Raw genomic sequence first — 24,081 nt, forward strand, 5'->3', positions numbered from 1 at the left:
CCTGTCTACATAAGAACAACATGCATGAAAAATTCCTATCTGGTTTTAGGCCCCATCAGAGCACAGAGACAGCTGTAGTTAAGATAACAAATGTTCTTCTTCTTGCCTCTGATGAAAGCCACGTATTGGCCACTGGTACTACTTCATCTAAGTGCAGCTTTTGACACTATAGATCACTCTATTCTCTTAGACAGACTACAAAACACTATTGGAATTAGAGGAATAGCGTATCCTGGTTCACATCCTACCTCACTGACAGGTTTCAGTTCATACAATTAAATAATGTATCATCTAACTATACAAAAGTGAAATATGGAGTTCCACAAGGTTCTGTTTTAGGTCCTCTGTTATTCACGTTAAACATGTTACCATTAGGCTTAGTTATAAATAGACATGGAATTAGTTTCCATTGCTATGCTGATGATACAGAGCTGTACATATCAGCCAAACCAGATGATAAATCCAGACTAAATAAAATAGAAGATTGTGTAAAAGATATAAGAAACTGGATGCTGCAGAATTTCCTTCTTTTAAACCCAGATAAAACAGATGTTCTCCTTCTTGGTCCAAAGGCTGCTCAGAATAAATGCTCAGATTTAATGTTAAATCTTGCTGACTTCTCTGTAATACCTGGTTCAATCGCTAAAAATCTTGGTGTGACGACTGATTCAGATCTAACGTTTAATCAACACATAGATAATATTACAAAGACAGCATTTCTTCACCTCAGAAACATTTCAAAGTTAAGAAATGCGTTATCCCTTCATGAAAAATTGGTACATGCCTTTATAACTTCAAGGCTAGACAACTGTAATGCATTGTTGTCAGGATGCTCCAACAGGAACCTAAATAGTTCAGACTGCTGCAGCTAGAGTTCTCACTAAAACCAGGAAATCTGATCACATCAGCCCAGTTTTAGCAGCATTACACTGGCTTCCTATCAAATTGCGTATTGACTATAAAATTCTCTTATTGACGTATAAAGCCCTGCATGGTCTCTCACCAGAGTACCTGCAAGATCTTATTTCCCATTATAAACCGCCTCGTTTACTCAGATCCCAGGATGCTGGTTTTCTACTGGTTCCTAAAATTCAGAAGACTTCAATGGGTGGAAGAGCTTTTTCTTACAAAGCCCCCAAATTGTGGAATAATCTCCCAGTAAATGTTCGGGACTCTGACACAGTCTCAACCTTTAAGTCTAGACTGTAAACATTTGTTTAGTTTAGCTTTTGATAATTAGCCTTCCCCTTTAGATAAAGGCAGGAGCTCCAGGGGTTCAGGGGCATAGAGGCTTATGGTAAACTGAGATGTTGGTGCTGTTGACCCACCACTTAACGCGTCACACAGGTTTGTTGATGCTGGAGTGGGGGGATCCCAGTGTCTCAGGGTACTCTCATATCTATGTTACCTTCTGGTTCTCTCCTTTTAGTATATGCTGTTATAGTTAGATCAGCCGGAGTCACCAGCCACACTCTGGGGGATATCATATTTATTACAGTCATACTCCTGAGCAGAACTAATTTTGTCTCTTTACTCTTCCTGAGATAATGACTGCCCTCCCATCCTGCTGAAGACATCATGACCTCCTCCTCACCATCACCAACTCGCTCTCCTGTTCATTTGTGCCAACTGCAACACTCTCAATTACATCACTGTGCCATCCAGATGTACCAGCATTGAGATATGATGGGACTGTTTCAGCTCACACCCACTTTTCATAAAGACTCAGTCAGAGACTGCCTCAGTCAGAGACTGCCTCTACCAGTGCAGTTTCTAAAGCTGTACCATCCAGTCTTAAGACAGAGATCCTCTTAGCTTCTATTTGGTATTTAGCTTATTAAATTGTAAATACTGTTTGACCAGAGGGGGATGGGTCTTCCTCCAGTCTGAGGGAGTTTTTCCTTGCCACCGTCACCTCTGGCTTGCTCACTGGGGGATATTATGTTATAACTGTATGTTTTCAAACTTCTGTAAAGCTGCTTTGTGACAACATTGTTGTAAAAAGCAATATACAAATAAACTTGAATTAAATTGAATAAACATCCAGATCTGTATGGGGTTTAAGCACTTCATTAGGTCTCCATTAACTTCAGAAGTTTTCGAAAATTATTAACATCTTGGGTTTTACAAGGCTCTCGAGACACAAACTTTACATTGCTGCAAGTTGTCTTTTGCTTTAGCGTCTTCTGATGGGAAGGGCAGTGTTTTCATGGTGAGTCACAAGTGACATATGGGAACATTCCCTGTCACTGTTTGCCACTCTATACAATGTTTCAAATTTGGTTATAATTAGACAATTGCTTTGAGGTCAGACTAAGCCAAGTCACAATGATTTATTCAAATCTTGCAGCCACACTGTGCTTAAAAGTTACAATGTTTTTAATATTTATTCATGTTCAGACTCCACAGATTGTTTTGAATTAAAAATAGAGGGAATTTGATATAAACCCAAGGTGGTAAGAAAACATCCATCATCAAACCTTCAGACTCAGTGGAATGCAGGCAAAATTTTGAATGTACATGTCAAATTTGGTCAGAATCAGAGCATCACTGATGGTTTTATGGCACAACTAATGAAAGCTCCTTAATGTACTCATGTTATGAGGAAAAAGTGATATTACAATAGAAATTTGGAGTTATGGGATGGCAAACTTGTGAAAAGTGTCAGTGTGATTCAGTATATACCACTATTTCAAGTCCCATAAAACAGGCAATTCAAGGTGTTTTCATATCCAAACATTAGAGACCTAAAGAACACTCTCTCCTGTACTCATGTTATGAGGAACAAGTGATATTACTGTAGGAATTTGGAGTAGTGGGATGACAAACTTGTGAAAATTGTGAATTCGTTTCTGTATACAGTGTTCCCTCGCCACTCCGCCTTTTTCACCTTTTGCGGACTCGCTGCATCACGTTTTTTACATTAAAAAATCCCAAAATGTATAAAAATATATTAAAAATATTAATTCTAACAATAAAGGAATGTTATAAATCATAAAATATTACAATTTACAGTAAATAGTGCATATTGATGAATACACACCGAAAACGAGAAGCAGCATCGCCCGCCTGAGACGCTACTTGCCTACATGAGATTGTAAACAACACACAGTAAGTGTAAAGGTACAATACATGCACAGAAGTGTGGGAATGGTTATTAAGGGAATGGGAAAGGTTTATGTAGCGTAAAAGTGTGGGGGAGGGTTTATAAAGCCTTAAAATAGTGTATAAATACTTAAATAAATATAGCATTCCTACTTCATGGATTTTCGTTTATCGCGGGTGGTCCTGGAACGTAACACCCGAGATAAACAAGGGAACACTGTAGACTAAAATTTGAGGTCCCATAAAAGAGGCAAGAAAGAGTGTAATCGTATCAGACCAAGATATTCCCGAAGAACATTGTATCACTTACTCATGGTATGAGTAACAATTGCTTTTACTGTAGGAATTTGGAGTAACGGGATAGCAAACTTGTGAAAAGTGTATATTTTGTTCAACACAGACCACAATTTTAACTCCCGTGAAACAGGTAAATCAGGATGTAATTGGATCACACCAAATTCCTGATGAACACTGTATTCATGGTTTGAGGAACAAGTGATAATACAGTAGGAATTTGGAGTAATGGGATGGCAAACATCATCAAATTCATCAAATTTATTTGTATAGCGCTTTTTACAACGGATGTTGTCACAAAGCAGCTTTACAGAATTTCGGAAAAGACAAAGTTTCAACAGGACTGTAAGAATGTACAGAAACCCCCCGGTGGGCAAGCCAGGGGCAACAGTGGCAAGGAAAAACTCCCTCAGAACTGAGGAAGAAACCTTGGGAGGAACCAGGCTCATCAGGGGGGACCCATCCTCCTCTGGTCAAACTACCTACAAGTGATTATACTACTAATATTAATAGCAGTAATATTGGTATTAGGAATAACTAGGAGTCTATGAGAACATCAGCGTGGGGTGGGCAGCTCGTCCAAGGCAGGTGGTGGCAGCTGGGGCGTGGGCAGCTGGTCTGAAGTGGGTAGCAGGAGGGCTCAGCAGTCGGTCGTCCTTCAGTGTCCAGCCGGACATATGGGTGATTGTATACTCGGAAAGAAAGCAGGTAGATGGAATTAGTTTTATTCTATCCGTTTGTACATAAACAGGGAATGTGAACATTTACAGACTGTGGCTAACGACTCCGGCAGATCTGACGATGACAGCTAAACTAAAAGGAGAGAACCAGAAGGACACACAGACACGGCAGCACTCTGAAACAGTTTGGCATCCCTCCAATCCACCGTCCACAAACTTGAGTGACCGCGTCCGAGCAGCGGGACGACAGCACCAGTGTCTCACTTTACTATAATTCCCTGTGTCCATGGACCCCTGGATCTGCTGCCTTTATCTAGGGGGGAACATCACCTACCAAAAGCTAAACTGAACAAGTGAGTTTTCAGCCTAGTCTTAAAGATTGAGACTGTGTCTGAGTCCCGAACAGTTTCTGGAAGATCATTCCAGAGTTTGGGGGCTTTATAAGAAAAAGCTCTTCCCCCAGACTATTAATATGTGAAACATGTGAAAATAGTCTGTGTGGTTCTTCATATACCACTATTTGAAGTCCCATAAAATAACCAAATAAGAGTGTTATTATATCAGACCAAGATATTCCTGACAAACACTGCATCCTCTACTCATGGAATTAGGAACAAGTGATTTTACAGCAGGAATTTGAAGTATTCGGTTTTGTGTAGACCACTATTTGAAGTCCCATGAAAAAGGCAAATCAAAGTGCAATCATGTCCCACCAACATAATCCTAATGAAAACTCCTTTGTGTACTCATGTTATGAGGAACAAGTGATATTACAGTAGAAATTTGCACTAATGGGATGGCAAACTTGTGAAAAGTTTTAATTAGTTTCAGTATAGAGAACAGTTTGAGGTCCAAAAAAATATGCAATTCAGAGAGTTATTGTATCAGACCACCACATTGTATCATATACTCATGGTATGAGTACCAAGTGCTTTTACTGTAGGAATTTGGAGTAATGGGATAGCAAACTTGTGAAAAGTTTTTTCAATTTTAACTCCCGTGAAACAAGGTAAATCAGGAGATTATCGGATTATCAACATATTCCTGATAAACACTCTCTCATGGATTCATGGTTTGAGGAACAAGTGATAATACAGTAGGAATTTGGAGTAATGGGATGGCAAACGTGTAAAAACTGTCTGTGTGGTTCTTCATATACCACTATTTGAAATCTCATAAAACAAGCAAATCAAAGTCTTTTCATATGTGACCATCATACTGCTAAAGAACTTTCCCTTATGTACTCGTGATATGAGGAACAAGTGATATTGCAATAGAAATGTGGAGTAATGGGATGGCAAACTCCTGAAAAGTGTGAATTCGTTTCTGTATAGACCAAAATTTGTGGTCCCATAAAATAAGCAAATCAGAATGTTATCATATAAGACAGTCATATTGTCAAAAAACTGTATCATATACTCATGGTATGATTATGAAGTGCTTTTACGGTAGGACTTTGGAGTAATGGGATAGCAAACTTGTGAAAAGTGTCTATTCGGATTTATATAAACCACTATTTGAAGTCCCTTAAAAAGAGGCAATCACAGTGTTTTCATATCAGACCACCATATTCCCAAAAATCACTGTATCATGTACTCATGGTATTAGTAACAAGTGCTTTTACAGTAGGAATTTGGAATAATGGGATAGCAAACTTGTGAAAAGTTTCTGTTCGGTTCTATACAGACCACAATTTGAACTCCCATAAAACAGGTGTTATTCATTTCAGACCACCATATTCCCAAAGAACACTCTCTCAGGTACTCATGGTATGAGGAACATGTGAAATTACAGTACGAATTTGGAGTAATGGGATGGCAAACGTGCGAAAAGTGTGACTTGGGTTGTGTATAGACTACAATTTGAAGTCCCATAAAAAAAAAAAAATCAAGATTTTATCATTTCAGACCAGAACCTTGTTCTATGTACCACATTATTTGTAAGTCACTTTGGATAAAAGGGTCTAACTATATACGTATATGTCACGTATAACTATGACAACACTCTTATTTGCCTCTTTTAATGGATGTCAAATTGTGGTCTATACAGAAACGAATTCACACTTTTCACAAGTTTGCCAAACCATTACTCCAAATTCCTACAGTCATATCACTTGTTCTTCCTTAAATGAGTATATGAGAGCCAGTGCTTTAGGTATATGATGGTCAAATATGATCAAACTTCGATTTGCCTGTTTTAAGGGACTTCAACTAGTGGTATATACAGAATCACACAGACACTTTTCACAAGTTTGCCACCCCAGTACTCCAAGTTTCCACAGTAATGTCACTTGTTCCTCATCCCATGTATACATGAGAGAGTGTTCTTCAGGAATAATGTGGTATGATAACACACTTATTTGCATATTTTATGGCACCTCAAACTGTGTTCTGAAATGAATTCAAACTTTTAACAAGTTTGCCATCCCATTACTCCGAAATCCTACAGTATTATCACTTGTTCTTCTTATAATGAGTACATGAAGGAGTGTACTTTAGGATTATGTTGGTCTGATATGATAACACTTTGATTTGCCTGTTTTATGGGACTTCAAATTATGGTATATACAGAATCACACATACACTTTTCAAATGATTGCCATCCCATTACTCGGAATTCCTACAATAATATCACTTGCTCTTCGTATCATGAGTACATGATGTAGTTTACTCTAGGATTATGCTGGTCTGATATGAAAAAACTCTGAGTTACCTGTTTTATGGGAGTTCAAACTGTGGTCTGTATAGAACCGAATAGACACTTTTCACAAATTTGCTTTCCATTACTCCAAATTCCTAATGTAAACGCACTTGGTGCTCATACTATGAGTACATGATAGAGTGATAACCGGGAATATGGTGGTCTCATATGACAACACTTTGACCAGCTTTTTTTTATGGGACTTCAAATAGTGGTCTATACAAAACCGAATTCAAACTTTTTACAAGTTTGCCATCCCATTACTCCAAGTTCCTACTGTAAAATAACTTCTTCCCCATACCATGAATACAGTCGAGAGTGTTCTTCAGGAATATTGTGGCCTGATATGATAACACTCTGATTTACCTGTCTTATGGGACTTCAAATTGTGGTCTGTATAGAACCGAATAGAAATTTTTCACGCTTCCTTTCCCATTACTCCAAGTTCCTACTGTGAGATAATTTATTCCTCATACCATGAGTACATAAGAGAGTGTTCTTTAGGAATATGGTGGACCAATATGAAAACACTTTCATTTGCCTGTTTCATGGGACTTTGAATACTGGTATATACAGAATCACACAAACACGTTTCACAAGTTTGCCACCCCATTATTCCAAATTCCTACAGTAATTTCACTTGTTCCTCATAACATGAATACATGAGAGAGTGTACTTCAGGAATATGGTGGTCTGATATGATAACACTCTGATTTACCTGTTCTATGGGAGTTCAATTTGTCGTCTGTACAGAACTGAATAAACACTTTTGACAAAAGTCAAAATTCCAATTTGACTTTTTTACAATTCCTATTGTAAAAGCATTTGGTACTCATGCCATGATTACATGATACAGTGTTTTTTGGGAATATCATGGTCGGACATGAAAACACATTGATTGGCTTTTTTTATGGGACTTCAAATCGTGGTCTAACTGAATTCACACTTTTCACAAGCTTGCCATCCCATCACTCCAAGTTCCTACTCTAAAATCACTTGTTTCTCATACCATGAGTACGTGAGAGAGGGTTCTTTAAGTTCATGCTGGTCGTATATGATAAAAGTTTGATTTGCCTATTTTATTGGGGCTTCAAATTTTGGACTGTATAGAGCCAAATAGACACTATTCACAAGTTTTCTATCCAATTACTCCAAACTCCAACAGTAATATCACCTGTTCCTTATAACATGAGTACCGGTGAGAGAGTTCTTGAGGAATATGCCGGTCTGAGTTGATATTTTGATTTGCCTGTTTTATTGTACTCCAAATTGTGTTCTATACAGAAATGAATCCACTTTTTTCACAAGTTTTCCATCCCATTACTCCCAGTTCCTAGTGTAATATCACTTCTTCCTCATACCATGAATACAATCGAGAGTGTTCTTCAGGAATATGGTGGTCTGATATGATAACACTCTGATTTACCTGTTTTATGGGACTTCAAATTGTGGTCTGTATAGAACCGAATAGACACTTTTCACAAGTTTGCTATCCCATTATTCCAAATTCCTACACTCAGAAAGCCTAAAAACGCGTTTACAGCACGCCTGAAGCGCCTAATCTCTTTAGAAAGGCTAGAAACGCTATGCAGTGATCTCTTACCGTGAATACACTACAATGTTTATTAAACGGATATTTCTGACATAAAACACACTTGATATGTCATATAACTGAATTAAAAACACATTTTATTACATATTGACCTAAATCTTTAACTTGGGTGAAGAAACCCTTCCAATAATGAAACCGTCGTTCTATACGCTCAGAAAGCCTGAATCGGTTTCATTAATGGGCAGGTTTTTTTTACAAGAGTTAACGATTTAGGTCTCTATGTCATAAAATGTGTTTTTATTTCAGTAATATGACATATGAAATGTGTTTTATGTCTGAAATTTTTGTTTATAATCGTAATGTTTTATGAGATCACTGCATAGCGTTTCTCCTCTTTCTATAGCATTTGGGCGCTTCTGGCGTGCTGTAAGTGCCTTTTCAGTGTTTCTGAGCGTGTAGAACAACGGTGTCATGATTGTACAGGTTTCTTCAGCCAAGTTAAGGATTTAGGTCTCTATGTAATTTTCTTACAGTTCTATGACATATGAAATGTGTTTTATGCTTGCCCTACTTTTAATTGTATAAAATCAACCATCCTTCATGAACTTGTCAGTCAGACACCATTGTCCAGTCCCTACCCATTCCCTTACGCACCCTGCATATCATGTATTTGGACATCAAAGTCCACATGCAGCCGTCGTAGCTGCCCAAACCTATTTTCAATCCATTGCTAACAGCTATAAACAATAAACGTTCTATGAACCTTCCACAATCCCTCATTGGCAGAATACCTACCATCAACAGACAGTAATACCAAAAGTAAATTACTCCTTTTCAACTTCCCACCACTTGCTTTTAAAATTTAGACTCCATCATCAAGTTTTACTGGAAAAACAAATCATCTAGAATTAGCCCCTAACTTTCAACATTTTTCCAGTCAACTACAGTATACAGTCAACCAAATGGAGAAAACAAACTCTTAAGTATGACACAACCCTAACTTAATAGCAATTAAAAAAAAAAAGACCAAATCCATAAAAATGGATAGAAAAAGATGTTACACATTTCAATCACATCTTTCAGAATAGTAAGTTTGCATCCTTACATCTAATCTAGACATGGAATAACAACTAGTTTCTTGAATACCTCTAACTGATATCTATCATACATTCAAAAACTCAAATATAATTTATAGATTAATATCTCAATCAGACCAACAATTTCTTTGTTAATGAGAAAATGGGAAGAGGATACTCCCACTGCCAGTGTCTGGACAAACGTTCTCAAAAACACTTTTAACATGACTAACAACACCTTCACCTTATCAAATACAAAGTAATTCAGAAAGTACTCTACACTGGCCAGAAATGATATGATCTAAAATGGGACTGGTAGACACTGAAATTCACTTGAATCGTTCATTAAACACACCAGACAACTACAGTACCCTCCACAAATATTGGCACCCCTGATAATCATAAGCAAAATAAGCTGTACAAAAATAATTACTTATTAATTAGATCTTTCATTCAAAATATTAGCAAAGATCTAAGCTTTATTTAAGGCACAAATGGGCAATTAATTTTCCCAAGGGGCCACATGAGAAATTGGAATGGTTTTAGGGGGCCAGACTAATATATTTAACTCATGTCTGCCCAATGCATATATACTGTGTGTATATATATATATATATCCCTTTATAAAAAAATGGAAACATTGAAATGATACAACGAAAATGTGGAGCACAGAATTATACCATTGTTTAACGAACTTGTGATTGTTCAGTTTAGAAAATTGTAAACTTTTGCAATGTTTAAAAAGACGAACATCACAACCTGACATAAAATAACATGTTTTTCAAAGACCAGCATCACATTAACTTTATACAGAAAAGCAATAAGATAAGTGCACCCAACTTTGTTTGTTCTACCTCAGTTCTTTTTGTATTCAATGACAAAAATTTAGACTATTTTGGCCTTGAACAAGTGCATTGAAGTCAGGTTGAATATCTGAGGTGATGGTTGTTCAAGTCTAATATGATCGATGTTTCTTAAATGTGTTTCTTGCTTTTTTGCATGGACCTATTAAAAGAACCAGGATATTTTCCCATCTTAAAGCATTGAGGGCAGAAGTTATTTTTTTATAACTTCTGCCCTCAATGCTTTAAGAAGGGAACATATCCTGGTTCTTTTAATAGGTCCATTTAAGCCCTTAACATTCCAGCTAACAAAGCGAATAGCGCCCCCTTCTGACTTTGTCTCAGTATTTACTCATATGTACTTAGTAAAATATGAACAAAAATGATTAATCGACCCTAAGAAGAAGATGTAAGCCTGCAGAGAAGAGTTCACATAAGCAGCATTGTCCTGGCCATGAAGTAAAATATAAGACTTGACTCTAAACCAAACAAAAAAATAATTAGAAGAGAACAATTTAACAAGATTAACCATTGCCTACATTAACCTCTTATTACTTGGTCAACTGCAGGCTATGTGCCACCTAACTATATTCCAAGACTTCCAATATTTTCCACACAAGAGAAAATTCACAGCGGAGGCGACCATTGAAAAGATAACAAATCTTGACATCTATAACATCCAACTTATTTACAAACTGTGCAGAATTTGTCAATGTTCCAGAGCCACACTCAGATCAGGGTAGACTCCTAGCTTGCTTCCTCTATAGGTTATGCCGTGTTCTCTTACCCATCTAATCACCTTCTCTTTCTCCCTGTATCTGTGAAAGCACACCACCAAAGGTCTGGTTTCAACCCAAGCAAACAATGTACTCTCTCCAGCTTCAGGGGCTTAATGAAAGCGTTCTGTCCCATCGCCTCCACCAGAATATTTGAGATGAACTGAATACAATCTTGGTCGTCTTCACTACCTTCTATACTGAGAAATCGAAGATTGGATCTGTGAGACCTATTTTCAAGGTTGTCCAGGCGATCCAAGAGGGTAGCGTTTTCTTTGTGTAAATGCTCAATGGTAGGCTTGGCCCTTGAGAGACTCTCAGAGCAAGCGAGGGCTTCAGCTGAAACAAGGCGCTCTCTGCACCTTGCAAAGTGTCAAATGCTGTTTGTAATGGCCTGAACAAGACTTGTATTAGGGTTGAAATGTCTTCCAAGAGGGTCACTCGATTTTTAGTAAGTTCTGTGACTAACTGCTTCATTGAGAGAAAATCAGAAGAGCCGCTCTCACTGTGGTCTGTTCTTTCCCTCCCCTTCTCCATCTCTCTAGCTAAAGCCGACATTGCCATTGTCGCTAGCTTTCCAGCTAACGTAGTGGAGGCTCTGGCTGCAGGAGGTTGAGTGTTCGACTGTTTCTGTTCTGCGCTGCTCATGTTAGACAGTACTTCTGAGTATCAGAGTTTATTAGCTGATTATCTATACCTCTTAGGCGTCGAATTTGTCTTGAAATATAGTGGAAAAACAAGATTTGGCCCGGAGCTCCTCGCTGACATGTCTTTGCTCTAGTCCGCCATACCGAAAGTCCCCCGCAGCTTGATATTTAGTTCATTCATTAGCGTAGTGGCATCAATAGCAAAAGCCAGATCTACAATCCAGTGTGTATCTAAGAGCTCTGGGGTGTCTTTGCCTTTCTTCTCTCAAGTCTCATTTATGCTTTTATCTTGCTCTATCAAGTCTCAATACACCTTTAAGCACCTTGCCAAGGCTGAGCCATCTCACATGTATTCTGTGAATCTGGTATTCAGTGCTTTTGCCCTGATGAAATGAATTACAGCGCCCTCCACAATTATTGGCACCCCTCGTTAAGATGTGTTAAAAGCCTTAAAATAAATTACATTTTTATTTCAGAAGCATAATCTCACACTGAAAATTGTAGAAAAAAATGTAACCTTAAAAAATTCCTGACTATGAAATCATTATTTTCCATAAAATTACCTGTTCCACAATTAATGGCCCCCCTAACAATTCCTAGAAAATAAATGTAATTGAAACATTTCTGTAATTTCTACTGTAGTTTCTAAAGTTGATCAGAGTATCTAGGAACCTTTAATCAGTAATTCATCACTTCCTGTTTCCCTGGGGTATAAATATGACGTGCCTATTTCTCCACTCTTCAACAAGAAAACACACCATTCATGTAAGGCAGCTGTGTGTCGACCTTCATAAGTCAGGCAATGGGTACAAGAAAATAGCCACTCGCCTACACCTGCCCATATCTACAGTCAGAGGAATCATCAAGAAGTTTACAGTGGCAAACAAGCCTAGATGAGGACACAAGTTTATCTCAGCACCAGGCACAGTGAGGAGGATGGTAAGAGAAGTAAAAAGTTCTCCAAAGCTCACTGTTAGAGGAATTGCATCAAAGAGTAGCATCTTGGGGTCACAAAGTCTCCATAACAACCATCAGGTGCTATCTACATGCCAACAAGCTGTTTGGGAGGCATGCACAGAAAACGTCTTTTCTCACTTACAAGCATAAACATAAACATCTGGAGTTTGCTAACTGGGACCAGATGAGACCAAGATAGAGCTTTTTGGTAACAAACACTCCAAGTGGGTCTGGCATAACACAAAAGATGAGCATGTTGAAAATAACCTCATGCCCACCGTGAAGTATGGGGGAGGATCAGTGATGCTGTGGGCCTGTTTCTCTTCCTAAGGCCCCAGGAACCTTGTTAGAGTGCATGGCATTATGAACTCTTTGAAATACCAGGACATTTTAAATCAAAATCTGGTGGCCTCTGCCCAAAAGCTGAAGGTGGGTCATCACTGGGTCTTTCAGCCAAATAATGACCTAAACATGTGGCTGAATCTACACAAAAATGGTTCACCAGACACAAAATCAAGCTCCTCCCATGGCCACTTCAGTCCCCAGACCTCAACCCAATCGAGAACCTGTGGGGTGAGCTGAAGAGGAGAGTGCATAGGAGAGGATCCAGGACTCTGGACTTATTTAGAGAGATTGTGAAAAGAGGAATGGTCACAGATCCCTCTCTCTGCATTCTCCCATCTTGTGAAATGTTATAGGGGAAGATTAAGTGCTGTCTTGTTGGCAAAAGGGGGTTGTATAAAGTATTAACATCAGGGGTGCCAATAATGGTGGCACAGATGTAAAATGAAAAAGAATTATTTCTTAATGTGGGATTTTTCCCCCACTGAATAAATGAATTAAAGGTTGGATTTTTCTCTTTTTTGCATTGTTGTCCTATATTGTTTAAAAAAAAAATCTTAGGAGCCTAAGAACACATTTGAGGGGTGCCGATAATTGTGGAGGGCGCTGTATCTTAGTTACAACATCAACAACATTGCTGATTTTTTAGCACTGACAAGCACAAGACCTCCTGATGAATAATACAATGCAAAAATATCAATTTCAGCTCTGGGTTCATTTCTGTCACTTTATCTTGCATCCGCTTAAAAAGTCTGATGTTTTTCCCTGTTAGATTTGGACAGCCATCGGTTGTAACACTTACCAGTTTGTCCCAATTTTAGTCCCAGCTTGTCCATGGATGCATTTACCTAGGTGAACAAATCACTCACCATCGTAGTCCCTTTCATTGACCGCATAGCTGCCAGCTCCTCCGTCGTGTCAAAGTTTTTCATTATCCCATATACAAAGATAAGTTACCGGGCTGTATCACAGACATCACAGCTCTCCCTCCCACAACTCCCCATCAGACAATGGCTTACTGTACAAAGCTGGTGTTGACTGCTGCATCCCTGGATAAGTGGAGCTTTGTAAAAAATCCTTGCTGCCTTTGCAGCTTCCCTAGCAAATCTGCAAATGCCCAGGCCCACTCTGCCTCAGTCAAGTTCTTGTATTTCTCTATTCTAAATAAATATTTAGAATATTTAGAAATGCCTCATTAAAACTCTGCATTCTGCATCAATCTTTCTTTTTTAATGTTAGCTGACATATTTAGGTGCTAAAAGCTAAGTTCTTGAAAGCGGTCCAACACATTCGCTGGCACACTTGAGTGAAGGTGCACACTTCACTGACCGGACAGACGCAAATTTAAAATCAAAACGGTTGCCTTCAAAATAAAAACAGTGTAGTTGTATTTTGTGCACACTGTAATAGGTGTTGTAGTTACACATTTATGCCCAGGTATGATTTAATGTATGATGATTTAAGGAAAATCTGGTCATGGAATATTTTTGCGTGTGCCTCAGTTGTAGGCATCAGAAATTCTTAAAGTGAAATCCAAATGTAGTGTATTCCCATTCATTTTTTATATTTTAAAGGTTACCTGAGCAATTAGGAGCACTTACATGGTCAGCCATGATTTTCTGTCTCACTAGGGTATAAATGTAAGGTGGGACATGGGCCAAATGCCCTCAGTCACACACCACTATGAGAAAGATCAGAGAATACAGCACTGATATACGACAAAAGATTGTTGAGCTGCACAAAACAGGAAATGGCTACAAAAATATCTAAACTGTCAAAAATATCCATATCAGCTATGAGGTCAATAATTAAGATTAATACATTTAAAACAACCGGAGATGTTGAGAATTTGCTATTCTTATTCTATGTTGAACTCGTGCACAGTGAGGATGGTTTGAGTGGAAAAAGAATTGCCAAGAATCACAGATGGGGAATTTTAGAAATTAGTTAAGTCTCAGGGTCCGATCATCTCCCAGAAAACAATCAAACACCACTCATATAACTACAAGTTGGTTTGGGGCTGCCAGGAGAAAGCCCCTTCTGTCAAGGACCAACAAACTCAAGTGCCTACAGTTTGCCAAACATTAACTGGAACTTTCATTGGGACCATGTTCTGTGGTCAGATGAGACCAATATATGAGGTTTTGGTAGCAAACGCCAGAGGTGGGTTTGGCTTAAACTGGTCCATAGTTTGGATCTTCCAGTAGGACAATGATTACACCATAAAATCAACATAAAATTGGTTCATTTGACCTCATGTTTACCAGGGGAGCCCATATTTGTGGAGGGCACTGTATATACATATCCCACTAAACACTTCTGGAAATGTTATGGATTGCTTTCTCACTGTGTTTGTGTGACACATCAGCAATCAGGATAATCAAGACAAACATTAGAGCAATATTGGTGGTGCTAACATTCACCAAAAATATTCTGATGAATTGGAAATAAATATTACCATTAGAAAAATCTACTTACAGATCATGTATCAATGGATACGTTTTCAGCATCTGTTTAAGACAAAACTACCAAACTCATCACAGCATTACGAATACAACATACACCCATAACCATACCACATATCTGAGGGTCTTTCCATGAGTGCTTTCTTGCATTAATACATAAACATAAACACGCACACACAAAAACACAAATCTATGTGACAGAGATGTTAATTGCAAATTGGTACAGTTCAATACACCAACATTACTTTTTTCATTTGTTTATTTGTCTGTTTTGTTTTTGTATAATCACTTATTTATCACTCAGTTATTGACTTATTTTCCATTTGATTATTGCCATTATTACTGTCATAACTATTACTACTATTAATCAATGTGTTGTTTTTTTGGCAAACATTTGATCAGACTACACGTATACACACATATCACAGTGCACATGCAGCCTTGCAATGTTATATTTTCAAACATTTATATTGTAAAGGTGGAGGCATGAAAACAAAAAGGCAGAGGGCTACCACAGAGGGACCGAGACATTCTCAGAAGGACAAAGGGAGAATCCATGACGTATATGGTGCTTTTACTTTAACTTTTAAACAAGTATAAATGGGTGTTCAAGTTCTAATTTGTTATGATTACGGAAATCAAAATCCTTTCACATGAAATAGGCCTATTGTATAAAGACATTTTTCATTAGCTGCCTCAAATAATTTAGGTAGCTTCTTTTTCATCTTTTGACTCTTGGAGAGTAAGAATGCACTCTCTAGTATTGTAGTTATCAAGTGCATCTTAAAATAAATCAATCAACCTTTATTTAAACCCTTAGCAAAGCCAATACAGAAAAAAAGAGTATAAAAATAGATTGTAAAAACTTAGTAAATTTAATAGTGAAAAAAATCAACATAATTTAATGAATAACAGATTAAAAAGAGATAAAATAATAAGAAAAAGGGGAAAAAGAATTAAAGACAAAACCATAACTAGCAGTAACTTCAAAGTTGATTAAATCAAAAAAATAATAATGTAAAACAACTAAAGTGTAGCAATATATAATTATGTGTTAATTAAAATCAAATAAACTAATTGCAGGCTGGGTGGAGGCAGTTAGAGACTAAAAGTTTAAAATGTTCTTCTGACACCAGCACATGAAGCTTTAGAACTTCCTGTAAAGAATTCCAGCTTACTGGTGTGCTGTAGCTAAATGCAGATTTTCCCAGTTCAGTAACAGCTCTTGGCACCTAAAGGGTTATCCAGGAATGGGAATGAGTCAAATAAAATGCATTATTTACAATGAAATTTTTTTATCATGTACAATGGCATACAATGAGTAGTTTTCTTAACATTTAAGACTAGTTTATGATTGTAGAAAGGCAACTGTAGGGCATTAAAAGAATACTGCAATTTTTCCCCAGCGGCACTAATTTAGTCAATCAAGCAGTACAGAATGTTGTCGTCAGCATATAAATGCATTTTGCAATCCACAATGGAGGTGTCAATGTCATGAATACAAGTATTAAATAATACTGGTCCGAGGATGCAACCTTGAGGGACGCCTTTAGTTACTGGTAGTAACGCTGATTTTACCCAGGGCCACACAATGCTGTCCATCAGAGAGATCATTTCTAACGCAGTTGGTAGCTCTGTGGTCAAAACCAATTTTTTGTAGACATTTTGAAATTGATTGCAGTGTTTTTTTCTAAATGCTTTTATCTAAAATCAGATTGGCACTCTTGACACAACTGAATTTCAAAGGAGAAATGTCTTCAGTTAATAATTTACTTGGGATTCTAAGACTTTATACATGACATTTTCAAGATGGGTCTATAGTTATTAAGATCTGAGGCATCACCTCCTTATAACACTGGAAGGCAACAAATGTGTTTCAACACTGCTACTACTGAAACATAAAATGTGCTTTCCAGACTGCCTGTAAACTCTTAGAAAGTCATAGTTTTTAACAGTTAATGACTGAGGCTTTGAAGTAACATGTTATTAAGTCTGAGTCTGAGGAGAAGAGAACAGAGCAGAACAGAGACTGCATGGATACACAGAAAGCGTAGCTTTATTGACTACATTGGTCAACCACACCAGGGTATTGGGCAACGACAGGGACAGGTGAAAAAGCCACAGTGAATGCAGCCATTATTAAGGCAACAAAAACAACATGCAGATATATGATGGAACATTATATTGCTTTAAAGACTGCTTACATGGAGAAAATGTACAAAAAGTAAAATAGCTTTTCGCACTAATGAAAAATACATTTGTCTTCTGTCCTCCTACAAATATGATTCGTAATACAACAAAATAAATATAGCAAAAAAGCCCCAAATAATTTAAAATAGCTTTTCCCTCCCTCAATATGTTTAATATTTTTCTCTCTGTTATTAACAAATGGCACAACATTCTCTAAAACAAAGGATACAGAAGGAAACTCCTGCAACATTCATATTATCATACTAACAGAAGCAGAGCCAATATTAAGTGGGAATAGTACTTGATAACAAAAATGTCACATTTACAAGATGGGTAATGACAATGGATGTTTAAAGGTGTGAGATGCTATCAGCAGGTTCTAAAAAGGATCAAGTTCTCTTTCTGATATTGATCTTCCCTTTTGTAACACACATACAAGAAAGCTCCAGGAAAAAAAGCATGTGTGGCCAACAAATAATAACACTGAGACTTGACCAGTCCCCTTTTGGGAGGCCATCTGGGGATCTGCATTAGCATGCAAAATTTAGGGATCCCTGATCAAAATTTCAGTTAATGCGAGACGTTAAGTGGAACAGAAAATATACTCATCTCCAAAAGGCATACAGATGAAACATTCTTTCAAATGTTTAAGCAAGATTACTGTATTATTTTGCTTTGTACAATTTTAAAGTGAAGACAGGAGCCATGGTTTCCATGTCCAGCACTCTGAATATTAAGATAATTGATGCCCACAAGGCAGGAGTTTCCTCAGATCGGTATGTAATGAAGAAGTGCCAGTTAACAGGAGCAGTCACGTTGAGGTTCTAGAAGACCAAGAAAAGGATTGCTAGAAAGGCAAAAGACCTTCAGGTAGATTTAGCAGACTTAGGAGTTGTGGCACACAAATATGACCTTCATGGAAAACCTTTCCTGCATCCTCAACACAAGATTAAGCTTCAGAACTTTGCAAAGGAACATCTAAACAAGTCCGAAGCATTTTGGAAACAAGTCCTGTGGACTGATGAAGTTTAAACTTTGTGATCTCAATCAGCAAAGGTTTGTATGTAGAAAAAAGGGTGCAGAATTTCATGAAAAAAAAACACCTTTCCAACTGTTAAGCACAAGGATGGATCATTCAAGCTTAGGGCTTGTGTTGCAGCTAGCGGCATGGGAAACATTTCACCGGTAGAAGGAAGAATGGATTAAATTAAATACCAGAAAATTCTGGAAGTAAAAAAACACCAACTGTAAAAACACTGAAGATTAAAAATAGGATGGCTTCTACAACAGGATAATGATTCTCAATACACTTTAAAATTCATAATGGATTTACCTTGAGGTGCAAGCTGAAGGTTTGCCATGGCCCTCATAGTGTCCCAAGCTAAAGTTCATCAAATATTGGTGTATAGGCCTCAACAGAGCAGTGCATGTAGGTTGGCCCAAGAAACTGGAAGTAGAAGTCTTTTTCAAATAAGAATGGGTGAAAATCCTCTAAACAAGAATTGCTTTCTTAGAAGGTCACAAAAAGTGTTTAAAAGCCGTGACACATGCTAAAGGGGGCATTACTAAGTACTGACTATTCAGGGTCCCCTTTTACATCAGGCCCTTTTCCTTTTTGTTCTTTTGAAACTCTTAACAGACAGAAATAAAGAAGCAGCCTTGCTTAAATTTAAGTTTATGTCAGCTTTATGCCTTTTGGAAACAGCTACTCACAATCCCAGAAATTTTGAGCAGAGTCCCCAAACTTTTACATGTCACTACAAAGTCATGAGACATGAAAACATACTGGACAAGAACATGAAACCCTATATATGGCCCATATAAGAACCCAGCTTCTGAATCACCTGATCATTTAATACATGCAGAATACAGGAATTGTTGAGAACACTGAACAAAATTGCGAATGTGGAGTTTTACTGAATCCAAGGGATGAAACATTCCTACAACTGACCTCTGAATACTAGACAGCAAAAGCAAAGGCTCCTTTTCTACATTGATGAAAGCTGCACTCTAAGTCACAATGAAGGGTGATTTGAACTGCAACTCATCACCATTTTAGCACTTACTTTTTACAAAAATACACCCAACTACTGTCTCATTACTTTTGCTGCTGATAGGTACTATAAAGAACAACATCGAGTTGCTGCTTGTATTAGGAATTTATTTTGTGTAAAAGCAACATATCCATGTTGTTACCTAGCTTGAAGAGCTTTTATTCTCCACTTGTACCTAAAATAATTTCTTAGCCAGGAATTGGAAGCAAACTTCATATCAAGCAGTTAAATGTCATCATTCTGGTATATAAACAATAAATAAAAAACTGAGAGAAAAGCTTGCAGACTTCAGTATAAAGAGCAAAACTAAGTTGCTAGAGGCACAGTATTCTATGTTTACTATGGATGTGTACAAAACTACAAAACAGAGGTGGGTGGAAACATAAATAAATCTGTTCCTTTTCACTGGCAGCACATCCATGTCCATTTATCTTATATTGCAAAATGTTAAAAATTGTGGCTTCGGTGTCTAAAAATATTTAGGAAAAGAGATTCCTCATGTCACGACAATACAGAATGGTTTAGATTACACTTCCATATTACTCACATTATTTAGTACTGCAGTATTACTCTGTCGATTGATCAGCGACACGTCATAACAACAACATCTACACTTTCTTTGTAGTAAATCGGAAGGTTTTTAGCCATTTAAGCTTAAGTTAGTCCAAACTATGCACTGAAATAGTCTGTTTGAGCTCACATGCTTTTCTGGTTTGCAAACGAAATGGAGTATGCTGTAATATATGCCAGTACTGGTTCAAGAGTCAGGATATAAACTTAAAATTGCATGACCCAGTAGTAGTATCTAAGAATACTACTACTAGCTTAGATTAGGCCATAATATAATAAGCAGCAAAAATGAAATGCTTAAAAGAGTTGCTGTTTTTGCATCACTAAGGTCATACAACAGATATAAATTGTGGTTTGTGTAGGTACAGTGTAAGAGCAGTGAAAAGCAATTGCCTGTAGATATTTGTCAAAAAAGAGAACTGACGTGAAACTCTTAAAAGAGGTTACCCTCTCCCAAATGAGAGAGCTGATGATACTCTCGCCATGGGGCTAGATCAACCCCTGTTATTAGAAGTGGACCACCTTGTACTAACATGCCCACTGTATAGTTTTCAAATGCTGTTCTTTGGCACTAATAATAAAAAAAAAACTATTTAGATAGCCTACAGAGAGCCTACCTATTAGTAGTCATGATTATCAACAGTAAGGTGTGCATATGAAAAATGCAAATAAAGATTTTGTGATTATTTTCCTTTTTATTAGATTGAGATTAAGCTCTTGCTCTTTAACCCTGAGACATATACCATGGGTTGCTAAGCTATACAATAAGGAGGAATTGAAAGCTTACAGCTATTTTGAAATTGGAGACTCACAGAGGCTGATTGTAAGTCAACAAACAGGTGATTTAGGCTATTTGCAGACAGCATCTTTCATAACAACGGTACGACGTTAGACACAGTTTGTTGTTTGGCTGATTAATGGCAAATGCTGCATTTCTAGGCACTGCACTAAAACATCTGAACTTAGCTTTTAAGGGGTTTGTCACTTTAAACAAATAATAAGTTGATATATAAGTTGAATTAGCTGATTATCTTATTTCAGGAGAGCAAAAGAAGGCACAATTCTTAATACAGATATCTGCTTACTCTAAGTGAGCCTTGGCAACTGGAAGAGACAGGGCTAGTTTGAAGACATGAAAAATGGTGTAGTATGTTATATACATATGCAAAAGAACTCTTTATTTTTCGAACTACAAACTATGTGAGTGAAACATATAAAATCTTATTTTCACCAAATACATTTTAGTAGTAATGTGCTTGCGTACTACAGTTTTTTTTAAACTTTGTTTCTTTAAAGCTGCTTTGTGACAATGTCTGTTGTAAAAAGCGCTATATAAATAAACTTTTACTTGTGCTTTTAGGAATCTAAAGACGCTTAGTTTTTACTCTGTATATTGTTTTTGCTGCCAAAAGGCTGAATTGGTCACATTCATTGGAAAGACGTATTTGGTACTTTTTGAAGACAAAAGAGCAATACAAACCTGAACCAACTTAATAATGCCCATATAAAATTTCTATTTGATTGCTTATCACTTACTTTTTAAACCAGTGTACCAAATCCAGTTGCTTCCCAAAAACAGATTTGGAGGATAAAACAAAATATCAAGAAAAATGTTCATGTCTATTGTAAATTGTTCTGACAGAGAGATTCTGCTTAGGAAATACAATGGTAATAAGCATTATGCTTCACCAACCAATAACAACATGATGTGGGTACAGTGTCACATTAACAAATTTGACTGACTAGGTATTACAGAGTTTTGGTCATAGATATAATTCTACAGGTAAACTTCGCATTTTGTCACCAAATTGATTGAAAAGAATAGAAATCAAGGTATCTTGAACAAAGACACACTTTTCCTCCAACTGTATTTGATTCACACATTCAGGAGGCCAGAACACTTTGTCTCAGTACCTCCTCATTACCAGGATGCAGCGGGGTCAAGTGCAACTTACGGCTAGCAGGACGGGAATCTGAGTCACTCTGTTCAGCATCTGAGAAGTAACCATCAGTCTCGGTGTCCAGCAATGAGCTTTCTTTCTCACTACTACTTCCCTGCACAGAGGCTCCCACTCTTTTAAACCGGGACTTGCCTTGTCTTGGGAGTCGAAGTTGTAAGGCCACTTGGGAGCTCCTGCTGCCCTCTGTTTTTGGAGCAGTTGGGCAGTCAGGTGCAGAGGCTGCAGGTGTTACTCCTGCATTACCAACACTCTCCCAAAGCTCATTCTTCTCTGAAATGTGGCAAGAGTCCATTTTGGATATAGGTGGCTGTATCAGATCCACTTTGCCATCAGTGGTACTTGTTTGGGCATGACTAAGGTGGTAGTGGTGGTGATGGTGGTGCAAAGCCTTTAAAGAGTGTAGTCTTTTGCCCCATCTGCTGCCATGAACTTCCCGATGTTCAAAAGGTTTTTTACCTTTGAATGTACACCCAACACCGACTCCTGGGCCAGAGGTGATCTGCTTGTGGCCTCTTCCCTGGGATTTGCCTCTAGCTTTGCGACCCAGTTGAGGGGTCTTCCAGGTGGACTTCATGGAGTGGTCCATCATCAGGTTAAGCAGACTCTCCTCACCTTGCAGCAGCTGGTCAGATAGAAGGCTACCAGAGGGGTCACGTGGCTCTCCAGCCAATGCCCATTGACTCAACATATTGTCTGCTGTGATCTGAACAGACTGTGCTAGCCAGCTGTTAAATAGCGAACCTTCTAGTGGGAAGGATGTGGAGAAATCTGTGTGAAAGACACAAAAATATACATTAAAAAATATTTTCAAAACAACCAAGTGTATGTCTACAGTCATTTCTCTGGTCATCGGAATATTTCTTAAGCAAGACTTCTCCCCACTTTTACTACCTTTAAAATCAATAAAGGAAAGCCAACAGGAGTCAGTACGCTTCATGAATATAAGATCAATCTTTTGTTCCTTGTTAGCTGTACATTTTATTTAGGAAAATACATCCACACACCCACTCCTGGGTCAAGTCTCTTAAGTCTGTTGTGACAAATTAGGGAGAGAAAAAGAGTATGAACCAGTATGAGAAGCAAAAGAACTAAATTCTAGATTCCTTGTTTGTTGTCTCAGTGGTGTTTTTACTGCCATAAATCAGGACATATAACTGCTTAGTTTTGCATTAAAACACAAACAGAAACACCAGGAAAAAATGCAACATCCAAAAGAGGTGAGTTTTATTACATCAGTTTTATCCCCTGATGACTGTTACCTGCCCTTTGTCTTTAATGGGTCAGTGTCTATATTACATGCAGAAGAATGTGGCCAGCATATTGTCATCCTGCGTGACACTGGGGCTATGCAGTCCTGTCAGATAACACCCAGCACCAAACACAAAATGTATCTACTGGAAAGGTAAATCTGTTATAGTCATATAAAACATTTACTGGTTCATATGATTTTGCCACGGTTTAGAGATGAGCTATGTTCAGGTTATAATGCTTCATGATGTTCCTTTTGGCTTAATGACTAGCACTGTGAGAATTAGTGTTAGGCAGGAGTTAGACAGACAGATAGATAGAGCGATAGATTCAACCTTGTCATTACTCAGTACAAGTAATGAAAAAAGCAACGGAATGCAGTTAGCATCTACCAGAAGTGGAAATATCAATTGTGCAAACAGACATGTCTATGAAGTATGTATATAGTATATAAACAATATATACACAATAACAAATATATCTATGACTGATCTAATGTGTGTATCCATATATATATATATATATATATATATATATATATATATATATATATATATATATATATATATATATATACACACACACACACATACACACATGGTATCTCAGTAATATTTTATTA

The 24,081-nt window shown here is 37.5% G+C and overlaps 1 protein-coding gene across 3 annotated transcripts in view; it reads right to left on the reverse strand.

Moving 5' to 3' along the window:
• Positions 1 to 17,474: 17,474 nt before the first annotated feature.
• Positions 17,475 to 24,081, reverse strand: part of jade2 (jade family PHD finger 2) — a 107,463-nt gene continuing 100,856 nt past the window's right edge. For all 3 annotated transcript variants that reach the window (XM_017705311.2, XM_017705312.2, XM_017705310.2), the window contains exon 12: positions 17,475 to 22,979. In XM_017705311.2, the coding sequence (XP_017560800.2) occupies positions 22,135 to 22,979 (845 nt within the window). In that variant the 3' untranslated portion in view covers positions 17,475 to 22,134. The remainder of the gene's footprint in view (positions 22,980 to 24,081) is intronic.

This window comes from Pygocentrus nattereri, chromosome 16 (assembly GCF_015220715.1).
Source record: "Pygocentrus nattereri isolate fPygNat1 chromosome 16, fPygNat1.pri, whole genome shotgun sequence".
NCBI classification, from domain to species: Eukaryota; Metazoa; Chordata; class Actinopteri; order Characiformes; family Serrasalmidae; genus Pygocentrus; species Pygocentrus nattereri.